The 13364-nt window shown below is 36.4% G+C and overlaps 1 protein-coding gene across 2 annotated transcripts; it reads left to right on the top strand.

Moving 5' to 3' along the window:
- The first annotated feature begins 9766 nt into the window (after positions 1–9766).
- Positions 9767–11433, top strand: LOC145100409 (protein MULTIPOLAR SPINDLE 1-like). 2 transcript variants are annotated; one of them, XR_013705029.1, is made up of 6 exons: positions 9767–9873; positions 10032–10108; positions 10228–10282; positions 10382–10495; positions 10615–10770; positions 11338–11433. XR_013705029.1 is itself a non-coding variant. In XM_079037693.1 (5 exons), the coding sequence occupies exons 1-5, from the start codon at positions 9780–9782 to the stop codon at positions 10644–10646; spliced, it is 372 nt and encodes a 123-aa protein (XP_078893819.1). In that variant the 5' UTR covers positions 9767–9779; the 3' UTR covers positions 10647–10836. The 2 variants fall into 2 exon arrangements, 1 of the variants encoding a protein (XP_078893819.1); XM_079037693.1 differs by lacking the exon at positions 11338–11433 and having other exon boundaries at positions 10615–10836.
- The last annotated feature ends 1931 nt before the right edge of the window (positions 11434–13364 follow it).

Below are 13364 nucleotides of genomic sequence, written 5' to 3'. Positions count from 1 at the left end.
AACATGCCACAAGGGATGCTAATCGTTATTATTTGACTTTTACTGATGATTATAGTAGATATGGATATGTCTACTTGATCAAGCATAAGTCAGAGACTTTCGAGAGGTTTAAGGAATTTAAACAGGAAGTCGAGAATCAATTGGGCAGGAACATTAAGATGCTTCGATCCGATCGTGGTGGTGAGTATCTTAGTTCAGAGTTCCTCGACTATCTAAGGGAATGTGGGATAGTCTCACAATTGACACCACCCAGGACACCACAGTTGAATGGTGTGGCTGAGAGGTGTAATCGAACCTTGTTAGATATGGTTCGTTCCATGATGAGTCGAGCTACGCTACCAATCTCATTCTGGGGGTATGCCTTAGAGACTGCCGCCCATATTCTTAATCTAGTCCCTACAAAGAAAGTTGCCAAAACTCCTCACGAGATGTGGACTGGTAAAGTACCTAAACTAGACCACGTCAAGATTTGGGGTTGCGAGGCTTTCGTGAGACGCGAGACTCATGATAAGCTCGAACCTCGAAGCGAGAGGTGTATTTTCATCGGTTACCCACAGCGATCCTTTGGTTACCTCTTCTACAGACCTAGTGACAATGTGGTCTTTGTAGCAAGAAGAGGAGTCTTTCGAGAAAGAGAGTTTATAAGCCAAGGAGACAGTGGGAGGCAAATTGATCTTGAAGATATTCAAGAATCAAGCGGTGAAGGAACTTCAAACTCTAGCCCTCAACTTGAGGAGGAAACTCCTGTTGAGCAAATTGACAAATCTGTACCTCTGAGACGTTCCACGAGAGTTAGGAGTGCACCTGAGCATTACTATGGATTCCATATTACTGCAGAAGGTGAGACACTTATTAGTGATGAGACACTAGTAAGTCAAGATGACCCTAACAGCTACGAGGAAGCCATGGCAGGCCCCGAGTCTGCTAAATGGAAAGAGGCTATGGATAGAGAGATACAATCCATGTATGACAATCAAGTTTGGAACTTGGTTGAAAATGTACCAGGTCGTAAGACAATAGGGTGCAAATGGGTCTTCAAGAAGAAGACCGACATGGATGGTAAAGTACACACTTATAAGGCTAGACTGGTTGCAAAGGGCTTCTCTCAAATTCCTGGAGTGGACTATGATGAGACCTTTTCTCCAGTAGCCAAGATTAAGTCTATTCGGGTTCTGTTAGCCATAGCTGCATTTCATGATTATGAAATATGGCAGATGGATGTCAAAACCGCCTTCCTTAATGGAAAGTTGGCTGAAGATGTTTACATGAGTCAGCCAGAGGGTTTTGTCAGCAACGAGTACCCTAATAGAGTGTGTAAGCTTGAGAAATCCATTTATGGATTGAAGCAAGCACCTCGCAGATGGAATCTTTGCTTTGATGAAAAGGTCAAGGAATTTGGCTTTTCTAGGAGTGAAGATGAATCTTGTGTGTATGTCAAGGCTAGTGGGAGTATAGTTAGCTTTTTGGTATTGTATGTGGATGACATACTACTCATAGGAAACGACATTCCAACCTTGCAGGAAGTTAAGTCCTGGCTTGGGAAGTGTTTCGCTATGAAGGACCTTGGTGAAGCTGCCTATATTCTAGGGATAAGAATCTTGAGAGATCGGAGTAAAAGACTAATTGGACTTAGTCAGAGTACCTACTTGGATAAGGTGCTGAAGAGATTCAGCATGCAGGATTCCAAGAAAGGAGAGTTACCCATCCAGAGTAACACCAGATTGAGTAAGACACAAAGCCCTAGCACTGAGGCTGAGATAGCAGAAATGAGTCGAACACCTTACGCTTCGGCTGTAGGATCGATCATGCATGCTATGATGTGTACTCGACCCGATGTGGCTTTTGCCTTGAGCATGGTTAGCAGGTATCAGGCGAACCCTAACAAGGCACACTGGACTGCGGTAAAGAATATCCTCAAGTACCTACGGAGGACTAAGGACTGGGTTCTTACCCTCGGTGGGAGTGATGACTTGAGAGTTGTAGGGTATAGTGATGCTAGCTTCCAGACTGATAGGGATAATTTCCGCTCTCAGTCGGGCTGGGTCTTTACCCTAAACGGAGGAGCAATTTCTTGGAAGAGTTCCAAGCAAGAGACAGTGGCTGATTCTACTTGTGAATCAGAGTATACTGCAGCTAGCGAGGCAGCAAAGGAGGCGATATGGCTAAAGAACTTCATTGGAGACCTTGGAGTTGTACCAACTATTAAAGAGCCAATGGAAATTTTCTGTGATAGTGAAAGTGCTGTTGCCTTAGCCAAGGAACCAAGGGATCATGGGAGATCCAGGCACATCGACAGAAAATACCACTTCATTAGACATCGGATCGAAGAAGGACTCCTCGTGGCAAAGAGGGTATCATCGGATGAGAACCCAGCAGATCCCCTCACGAAGGGACTGAGTAGGGTTAAGCATCTTCAGCATGCTCGGAGCATAGGGCTGAAGGATGATATAAGTTTTAGTAGTTAGATAACCCGGAATTTGTAAAGTGTAATTGACATTTGATGATGAATAAAAGGTGTTTTATTTATGAGTAAAGTGTTGCTATCTCTTGTCAATCGTTTACTATATTTCTTTTGCATGTTTTGACTTCCAGAATAATTTTGTTTGGTATAACATATTATTCAAACCTCCACAGTCGGTCATATGTTGGAAGTAGATATGAATCAAGACTGTCATGTTTGGTTGTAGAGGTCTTCGACAAGGCTACAACAATCATGAGTGCTCATAAGTTCTGAGCATTGGACTCAACCCACGCTCACTGGAATCACTTCATGGAATTCTATCTCGAGTGATCGTGAGACGGTAATATCATATAAGTCTTCAAACCTAGAGATATGATTTGTTACTTACAAGTTGGTTATGCATTGACTGTACGAAATCGCATTGGTAACTCGATGTTATAAAACGTACTCTTGTGTGTAATTCAATGAGTGGTAGAACAAACACATGAGTCGAAGTTTATCTGTTCCTTCTTGGATTAGAAGCTGATATCTGGGCCCCTCTATGATTTTGTTTTGACCCATGTACCGGGCCCGGTCAGAACTAAGTTGACGTGTTCAATTAAGTTCTATGTCAAACAAATCGGAAATCGAGAAACAAACTGCTGGACAATAAGCAAGACAATGTTCCATGTGTTTGTCCGGCTGATATCTTGAACAGAGGATTATATGATCACTTATCTTAAATGGCGTACCATCATCTTCTCAGTTCTGAGAGACCTTGAAAGAGCTACGATTGCCGGTCGGTTCCTGAAGTACTAGAGATATAGTTATTAGACTTATCCAAGTGGGAGACTGTTGGATAAGGTGTCTAAGTCCATAACTATTTCGGGCTTGTACTTGACCCGACCTGGCATGGTCCATTTGGGTTGCATGGCACCATGCAATTGGATAGACTAAATGAAAGAAATAACACTTGGAGATTATTAATATATTATAAGTTCTAATATAATAATAATATTATTTGATTAGTTTGATCAAAGAATTAATTTGGAATTAATTAAGTGATCAAAGAATAACTAATTAAATATATGGGTTGATTATGTAAATCATTCATATCTTGTATAGTAGGCTAAGAGGCTCCATGGATTATCAAGTTGGGTTCTACCCATAGGATGCTCCATGGATGCTCCATGGGAGTTACAAACCCATGGGTCATGGAAATGAAGAGTCATGACACATTAGGGTTTACATGGTGTAACCCTAGATGTGTCAACACTATATAAGAGTCCCATTCTCCACAAAATTGGCTACACAAGTGTACACAAGTTGAACACTAAGAAACTAGAGGGCTTGGCCGATTTTGAGAAGTGTGTATTATCTCAAGAGTCTTTCCAAGAGCATTTGGTGTTGTGTGAAGCATTTGAGGCATCACACTTGGGGTGCTAGGCTCACAAGGTTTCAAGGAAAACAAGCAACAACAAGGTAAGTTATTCTATCTATGATTCAAGTTAAAATTGTTCCCCATGTATGCTAGATAGGAATATAACCTTGGAATTCAACTTTGCATGATAATTAGACAAACATAGATCCAAGGTTATTAGGGTTGCATGTACACTTAGGAAGTGTTAGAATGCTCAAAACCCATCACATATAACCCTCCAAACCCTTATCCTCTCAGCCTCCCTTGTTCTCACAGTGCCCAACTCGAAGCCTAACTCCATTGCATGTATATTGAGCTTACTTTGAGCATTTTGGTGTTATTTTGGTGGTTTTGAAGATGAAGGAGCTTCAAGAATGAGCAAGAGCTTGGAAAAGGCATGTAGATCCAGAAGTTTGGCATCATTTCTGACCCATTAGAGGTATAAAGCTTCAAACATGATCATTGCATGCGTAGATCTAGTTGTGGGGGTGTTTTATGTCACATTTTGGTCCCATACTTGAGGTCCTTTAGGTTTTAGAAGATTCTGTCCAAATGAGCTGTCCTTTTTGGCTCTTGGAGGTGTTTAGAACCATAAAAAGTGGATCTTGATTGTTTAGCCTCAACCATGCAAGTGCTAGATGGCCACTAAGTGAGCTTATTGACTTAATGTGTGTCTTAATCCCCATCCATGCATGCAAATGCATAAAGTTCATAACTTTATGGTTTAGAATGTTGTTAGAAGCCTAGACCTATGTTCTGGACGTTAGGACTTAATGGATTAAGTTAAAATAAGGATCTTAGGGTGGCTGGCAGGAACTTTGGGCGTATCCCTGGTACGTTGTGCGTACCGGGTCAATTTCCTGCTTCTGGTCAACGCCTGCGTACATGATGAGTACGCCACACATACGCATATAGGGGGGTCAAATGTTGTTTAGGTCATGCGATATCGGGCTTGGAGTTGTTTGGCCTCAAGCCCACCGCTCGAATGAAACCTTCGGGCCTAGGACTGGGATTATGATATTCGGACTTATTGAGCCTTAAAGCCTAATTAGTTGGGCTTGGAAATTTTATTGGGAAAGTCGGGCCTTAGAAAAAGAAGCCCAATAGGGAAAGGACTAAGGAACCTTTCCTTTATTCTATGAATTAGAATTTGGGCTCTTGGGGCTATTTTGGGATCCAATAACTGATTAGGAAGTTTGTTGTGCTTTAGAGAGAGGGTTCCGGAGTCATACAAGGAGTACGTTTCGGCATTCATAGTTGGGGTGAGTCTCCCTTTGTAAAAACTGTGGGTCAAAGGCACCAATGCTGGCCCACTAGTATTGTTATGACTTAGTAATTGTCTTTGTGATAATTATTAAGCTAGTATGTATGGTTTGATGCTTATGTGTGATATACATGATTTATGTGGTAGTGGTAGGGGTGAAATAGACCCCATAATCGGTTGGAATAAACTGATGGGTAAGTCGGGCACCCCGGTAGGCCTGACAGGGGTAGGACGGACGCCCCGATATGTCTGAAATGGGTAGGTTGAGCACCATGGTATGCTCAGCAGGGTAGGTCGGGCACCTAGATATGTCTGACAGTATGTTTCTGATCTGTATGTGGTATGGTGGGGGAAACTCACTAGGCTTCGTGCTTATGGTTTTCAGTTTTAGTCTCAGGCACTTCCAGCTCGAAGGGGAATGATTTTCCGCATTAATGATTTTGGGAAACTGATGATGATTTTATAAATATCGTTGGATTGCACAACTAAACTATTTTATGTTACATGGTTTTGCGAAAAATGATATGGTTTATTTTATGATTGTTAAACTTAAAAATGAAATTTTTGAGTTGTATTTTTAAGGGTGTTACAACTTTCCTAGCTCATTATTCTATCCCACATCACCAAACACATGAAAACTTGGCCATTTTCATCTATTATATAAACATGTTATCCTCCTACTTTATTTAATATCTACTTTGAATCTCACATCAATTCAAGTACCAAAAGATACTTTACCTTCATACTTATATAAAAAGACTTAGGGTTGATTAAAGATTCGATTAAGGTTTGGGTTCAAAACAAAAACCAAACCCGGGAAACCCAAGTACAAACCGAAACACCGAAACGATGGGTTTGGGTTTGGTTCGGTTTAAAAAGATTGAAAACCGAGGCTATCAGTTTTGGGTTCTCTTTTAAGTCAAAACCGATCTAACCCGGCCCATGCTCAGCCCTAGGTGCCATCACGTGGTAGAGGTGATGTCGTGGAGTGAGAAGCGATGATTTATTTGACGTAAAAATAAGGGAAATGTAATGTTGAAGAATCACAATGTGTCAACAATATACTACGATCTGGGAAAGTAGATTGTTAAGAATTTTAGTGACGGATAGAAAAGTCTCGCAAAAGCATTAAATTATGACGAAAGGTTTTGTCCCTCTCCACGACGTGGGTATGATAACGCCATAACGTGGTGACTATATCAGAAAAATAAAGGCATGAATTCGGTTTTTTTCGGACCAAGAAACACACACAGCATGGTGTAAGCGATATAAGGGTGATTTCTTAGCTAGAGTTTCGAATATTGAGGAAGAATTGAAAAGATTAACAACCAAACTTCGAATTTAGGTGTAGATTAAAAGTAAAGAGTTTAATCTCTTGAAATTCTTTAGAAATTATATTAAATCGGATTAGGGGTTAAGAACCTTACTTTGAAATTTGTTGTGAAATGGATGAAACTGAAGTCTAAATATGACACTAAAGGTGTATCTACTATACTTATGTGTATGTGAAGTGATTAACATGACGTAATCTTTGAATTGGGAAATTTCCTCATGAACCCTAATTATGATTTATTATGAATAAGTTAGGGTTTAGATGTATGATGTTAATTGAAGTAAAAATAAGTATAGAAAGAGTGTTATTGTATGATTACTATGTTCCAATTCATTAATTGAATGTTGACTGTTATAAATTGGATTCTGAAAATTGATGAATTGAATGTATTGAGCATATAGCTTAATGAATAAAGTTCAATAACAGTTAACTGTTGAAATGAACATGAATTGGTATGTTGGGATGATGGAATAGCTATTTTGAGTTGGACTGAATTATTTGCTATAAATGAGAGTTGTGTATCTAGATGATATAAATTTGTATAAATGAATAGATTTTTGTAACAGCTTCGAGTGCTAGAGCTAAGGATAAAGGTTCTGGTGTAAGGACATCAAGCGATCAATAAGTAATATGGCGAGTAAAACTTATTTTACTTATGAAGTTGAGTTCATGTTATTAACTTATTGTATTGTTATGTACATTTGATATTTGTTGTGGTAATCTTGGTGAATGAGATACCAAAGAGTGTGAATGATTTGTCGTGGTCATCTTCGTCAATGAGAGACCACAGATTGAGAAGGATTTGTTGTGGTAATCTTGGTAATTGAGATACCATAGAATGAGAATGATTTGCAGTGATAATCTTGGTGATTGAGATACCATAGAACGAGAATAAATAGATGTGGTGATTTTTTTGATACTGATATTAATGAAATTATTTTGATAGTTACATTTCAACTTCATGAAAATGATTTTATTCACTAAGCATATAATTTATTATAGATGTTATTATCGTATTTTACAAGAACTAAAGGGGTATGAAATCAAAGTCTTTTGGAGGCAAGAAAATGATAGAAGTCGTTTTATGTATATAAAAACAATAGTATGGTATTTTGTAACAACACAATGTGATCCGTGGGCCATCTTTTGTATACATATGAAAGTTTTTGTATAGAATTTAATATGTATGAAACTTTTGTTGTATTATATTTTATATAAATGAAATATATAAATGAAAAAGTTTGGATGTAAATTTATTTTAAAATTTGGGTGTTACACCTACACAAACAACACTTAAATAAATACCATTACAAGGACTATATGTTTAGGTGAAATTTGATTTAGGTGCGAAGGGTTTTATGAAAATAGTCTTTATACCATATTTTATAAATCACTACAAGAAAAATCCTAAATAGCTACGAAAACTTGCTATGGAATTGAAATCCGTAACTATTCTATTACGGAATGTGCTACAAAATGGCTTATTGTAGCTATTTTGCTACGGAAATAGATACGAAGTTACATTCCGTAGCTAAACTATGAATAACTACAAAAAGTTACTACGTAATCAAACTCTGTAGATATTATACTACGGAATATGCTACAAAATGGTTGGCCGTAGTTATTTTCTTACGGAAATCGTTACGGAGTTGCATTTCCGTAGTTAAATCTTGAATTGTTGCTACAAAATCAAAACTTGTAGCTATTTTACTATGAAATATACTACATTGTTGTTGGTTGTAGCTAGTTTGCTACGGAACTTGTTACGTAATCCGTTTTCGTAGTTAGTTGGCTACAAAATCGGTTACGGAATAAAAATATGTAGCTAGTTTGCTACATAATAGAAATTCATAGCTACTTTGTGACGAAAATTTGCTACAAAAAAAATCTATAGCTAATCTACAACGTAACTTGTAACGGAAATGTTAGCTGTTGTTATTTGTGTATCTAAGTTGTTTTTGAATTTGTAAAATAGCTACAGAGTCTAAATCCATAGCTATTTGACTACGGAATATTTCGTAGTCAATTAGTTATGGAATATACTTCCGTAGTAAAATAAAAAAATATTTTATAAAAAAAATATTGTTTTTAATTGTGCTATGATTATAATTTAATCATGATTAACAAAACTCTTTATATATTATTATAAGTTTTTTATTTATTCTTATTATCATTACTTTGTTATATATATAAAAAATAAGTTTTTTACTTATTCTTAAAAGTGGAACAAGTTAGCAACAATAATTTTCTCAGTTTTAAACATTCTTTTCCAGTTTTACACATTAGCCGTATGATTTTGAAGATTTTGTCACATTTTTTCCTTGTAGTTGTGATGTTTTCATTAAGGCATGGTATTTTTTGAGGATTGATAGCTTAGTCCTTGGTCTCGTCCCTGGTCAATGCATACTCTCGTGTTCTCTTCCTCTGCTAGGGTTTTGCCCTTTTGGACATGCTGTGCTCCTCCCATCGACTCCCCGCATTATCTTCCAATCAAATGTCCCACCTTTCCTTAGATTACACCTCCTAACCTTCAAATTAGGTTTTTACGTTTGCTTCCGCCACTTCCTTCCTTCGATTTCATCTAAGCATGTACATGGTGATCGATTTCATTCTGCCAAAATGCTTCACACCCCCAATCTCTGTTGAACGCAAACGTCACGGCCACAACTATCGCCGCCGCCACTTCTACCACCACATGGCTACCCTCCGCCGCCGCTGGTCGTCGGTTTTCATCAGCCTTTTTCGCTTCTCGCCTTCTCTGGTGGTTCTTTTGTCGACCATTATGTTCGTCGTTACCAGGTCGTTCAAGGTATGATCATAATGTGCAAAAATGAAAGGTAAGCAACGAATTTAGTTAGTGGCATAATTTCTCATTTCTCTTCTCCATTTAATTGGTAGCTTTCAATTCCTTCGTCAACAGAGAATGACATTGGAGAAGACTGACTTTTTTTTCTTAACCTACAACTAATTTTCTGCTTTTTGAGAGGAATGTCGAATTCAGAGAATTCATTTATTGCAACATCCATCTCCTACTCTAATATTCACTTCCAGGTGAAATTATATTTGATGTTTTTCCATATAAACTTTCTTTTCCATCTCCGTTTACACAATTGTTAAATTCTTTGTTTGTAATTGTGTTTTCGTTTCTGTTCATGAAGCTACTGAATGATGTTTTAGTGTTGGTATATATGCCTCTTTACTTTATTTGCCCTAAATAACACTGGACTAGGGTTCTTTTGGTAATTTTGTAGGGTCCATTGTCATCATCTTTTCCGGTTGATGCTTCACTACAGCTCACCAATACAATGCCTTCATTGCTAGTATGACATCAACTCAAATTATCATCTGCAGTGTTTTTTTGGTAATTTTTGGAATTGGTGTTGCAATGAGACTGAAAGAAAGAAGAAAAAGAAGAGGTGAGGGTTCCAATTCCACACAAGGATCATGTTGGATTACTACGATTATCATCTAAATTATGTTCTTAATTTAGGGCTTCCGTATGTTATTTAACTTTCCATTATCTTATTACTCCGGGAAAATGCAACTTGATTGTGTATACCGTTTGCATTTGCAGAGCATAATGATGAGGAGATTGAACAACTTAAGTCTTCAGCTGATTTTCTTGTGGAGTTATGTGATACTATTTCATCTGTAAGAGTGTTTTGCTAATTAATTGAATTCTTCCCATTTTTCTTTCTTCTTATTCTACCGACTATGTGAAGCAAGTCTTATCTTCCACCTTTTACTTTCTGCGTGTGCTATTGTTGCAGCTAGATTATGCTAATTTTGCAAATTGGTCTCACCAAGCTGTAGACCTTATTTTGGGTATCTCCTTTTTGTTTCATTTTGAAGTCAACCCTTGCATATTTCCATTTAAAACCTATGCTCTATTCTTATTATCTTCTCTTTGTCCTTTCCCTGAAGATGCAATCAAGAATATTTTGTCCAAGGGAACAAGTATCGAACATGTTCAAGGGATTGTTGGCAGCTTGTCACTACGTTTAGTAAAAAAAATGTGCACCACATCACAAGGAAACGGTAAATATTTTTTTGTTATGTAGTCATATGAGATTATCATGCTCTTTTGAAATTGTAATTATTTTTTTGAAGCTATGTCTTTCTGATTGAGTCTCCTTTATCCAATAATTCTGTTTCAGAAGCTCATAATCAGTTTGAAACTGATACCTAGTTCCATGTTCCGCATTTGCTTCGGAAGATTGGAAGTGAATCATGATTGGAAGTGATCCAGCTTATTGATTTTTTGGTATTAGGTTACCTTATAAGTTGGTCAAAGATAGATGGATTTGCTTCATGTATGCATAAATTTTCATCATGCAAAATACATTACATGCAGTTAATTTTAAGAGTTACTACCTCATTTTCATGGAAAAGAGTCCAAATTTGACTGATATATATATATATATATATATATATATATATATATATATATATATATATATATATATATATATATATATATATATATATATATATACACACACATTACATGCAGTTAATTTTAAGAGTCACTACCTCATTTTCATGGAAAAGAGTCCAAATTTGACTGATATATATATATATATATATATATATATATATATATATATATATATATATATATATATTCAAATTAACAAACAAATTGGTTTCTTGGAATTAGGGAGCAATATCAATAATAAGATCATAAACAACTCCTGCCACTACCATTAAAAAATTTCAGTATAAATTCAGTTTTTTTTAAATCCGCTGTGATTATATTTCAAATTTTTTGTTTATTTTTAGATTTTAAATCTCTAGTTGGTGAAAAACTAGACATATAATGAGATTTCATACAAGAGATTTGAATGTTAATCAAGTTGTTTATAAATTTGATTTTGCAGGTTATGTAATTTTTGTTGAGGTTGTTTGTGTATTTGTAATCAATATTCAATTTTAATGATTAGGGAGCCATGTAAAAGGATTTTCAATTATGTAATATATCTATAAAAATCTATGTAACTATTAAAATTAAATTTATTGCATTTTTATATATTTCAACGAGTATTATAAATGGAAATTGGATTTTGTTGAATATTTTTATCGTTATGAGTTTGTTTTGGAACCAATTTTTGTTATGGAACAACTGACCATAGAATTTGCTACGGAACAAATGGCTACAAAATTTGTTACTAAACAAATGGCTATGAAATTTGTTACGAAACATATGGCTACGGAAGTTGTTACGTAACATATGGCTACGGAATTTGCTACGAAGCAAATGGTTACGAAATTTGCTACAAAACAAATGGCTATGGAATTTCTTACGGAAGAAATGGCTACGGAATTTGCTACGCACCCCATTGTTATGGAAATGTCTTGTAGTTAAATTACTACGAAATAAATGACGTAGCAAAACTGCTACGGAAACTATAATTTTGTAGCTAAACAGTTTGCTACAAGAAATATACCTACGGAATCTCATTGACAAATTCCGTAGCAACTTATGTAGTTATTCAGGTTTAGCTACAAAATTTTAGCTTTTAGCTACGGAATTTTTTTCGTAGCTAAATCGAAATTTTCTTGTAGTGAATGAAGATGATACAAGAGGCAAAATAAGAACATCAAGAAAAAAAATATATTGGAATGAAACTCTTGTGGGGAAAAAAGGGGGACTTTGTATATTAATGAAATCGACAAAGATGAAGAATGGTACATGCTCTAGTTGATAGCATGGAAAGACTACATGGTATATTAATGAAATCGACAATGATGAAGTATGGTACATGTTCTAGTCGATAACATGGAGAGACGAGGAGGAAATGGAATGATCAAAAACTATGACTAAAAATAATTTTTCTATAAGAGTGTATAGACTTGTATAAAATCCTAAAGAATCTAAAATAACTCATAAGTAAAAAAGAAACATTGGTAAATAATAGTAAACGTGGTAAAAAAACAACCAACTCTTCAAGAAAGAAATTTGTCTCACATCATGCAACAAATATCTCAAATTAAAAAACCGAAAACAAATCTTTTAAACATAAAAATAAATAAATAAATAAATAAATAAAATAAAAAAGAAACTTAAAACTAAACCAATTATCGCTCCTCCCACACTCCCAAGTCTCAAACTTTGCGGTCCATTTATTTTTATAATCAATAAATATTTGGGGTGCTGATATTGACGAGCGTCGCATGCATTGGGTTAGATGGGACAGAGTTTTAACTTCCAAAGATGATGGAGGTTTGGGGATTGGAACTTGAGATACCCTATTACTGGCCATGGTTCTTGGGGAGGGGTCGTTCGAATTTTTTCTCAGTTACGCCAGAAAGATATTGATCTTCAATCCCTTTGCCCTATTAGAGTTGGCGACGGTGCTCGCACTTCTTTCTGGCACGATGTTTGGAGAGATGATATGCCTCTGTCTGTCTCTTTCCCTAGAATCTATGTGCTGGATCTGCATAAACATGCTTCTATTTCAGATAGGTTGTCCTTGGGTTTGGGTATTAATACTCTTAGACGTGATCCTAGAGGTGGAGCGGAACATGAACAATGGAGTACTCTTATCTGTTTCTTACAGGAATTCCATCTCAGGCCGGTCCCAGATAGACTTGGTTGGGTTATTGATGTGTCAGACAATTTTTCTATTTCTTCGGCTCGAAGACTCTTGGATGGCTATACGCTTAATAACGGAGGTATTTCTACCCATTGGAATAATTGGGTTCCAATTAAGATTAACATTCTTATTTGGAGAATTAGATTGTCTAGCATCCCTACTAGAGAACGCCTATCATATAGGGGCATCATGGTGGATTCTATTCTTTGCCCTGTTTGTTCTTCTAGAGTGGAGACTGTTGATCATATTTTTGCTGATTGTTCTGAATTTTGTGCTCTATGGTCCCGTATTGCGATTTGGTGGGGTGTTAA

Source organism: Lactuca serriola, chromosome 4 (genome assembly GCF_051521515.1).
Source record: "Lactuca serriola cultivar US96UC23 chromosome 4, Lser_US96UC23_V15, whole genome shotgun sequence".
In the NCBI taxonomy this organism is placed as follows: domain Eukaryota; kingdom Viridiplantae; phylum Streptophyta; class Magnoliopsida; order Asterales; family Asteraceae; genus Lactuca; species Lactuca serriola.
Note: the sequence above shows the minus strand (reverse complement) of the source record. Positions and strands in the feature narration are given on the sequence as shown.

What these genes read in the sequence shown, in the direction of transcription:
- LOC145100409 (XM_079037693.1), top strand. Translation starts at nt 9,780, where the DNA reads ATGACATCAACTCAAATTATCATCTGCAGTGTTTTTTTGGTAATTTTT. An exon ending in TATGTGATACTATTTCATCT is followed by an intron (nt 10,109 to 10,227) that starts GTAAGAGTGTTT and finishes CTATTGTTGCAG; the next exon opens with CTAGATTATGCTAATTTTGC. An exon ending in AGCTGTAGACCTTATTTTGG is followed by an intron (nt 10,283 to 10,381) that starts GTATCTCCTTTT and finishes CTTTCCCTGAAG; the next exon opens with ATGCAATCAAGAATATTTTG.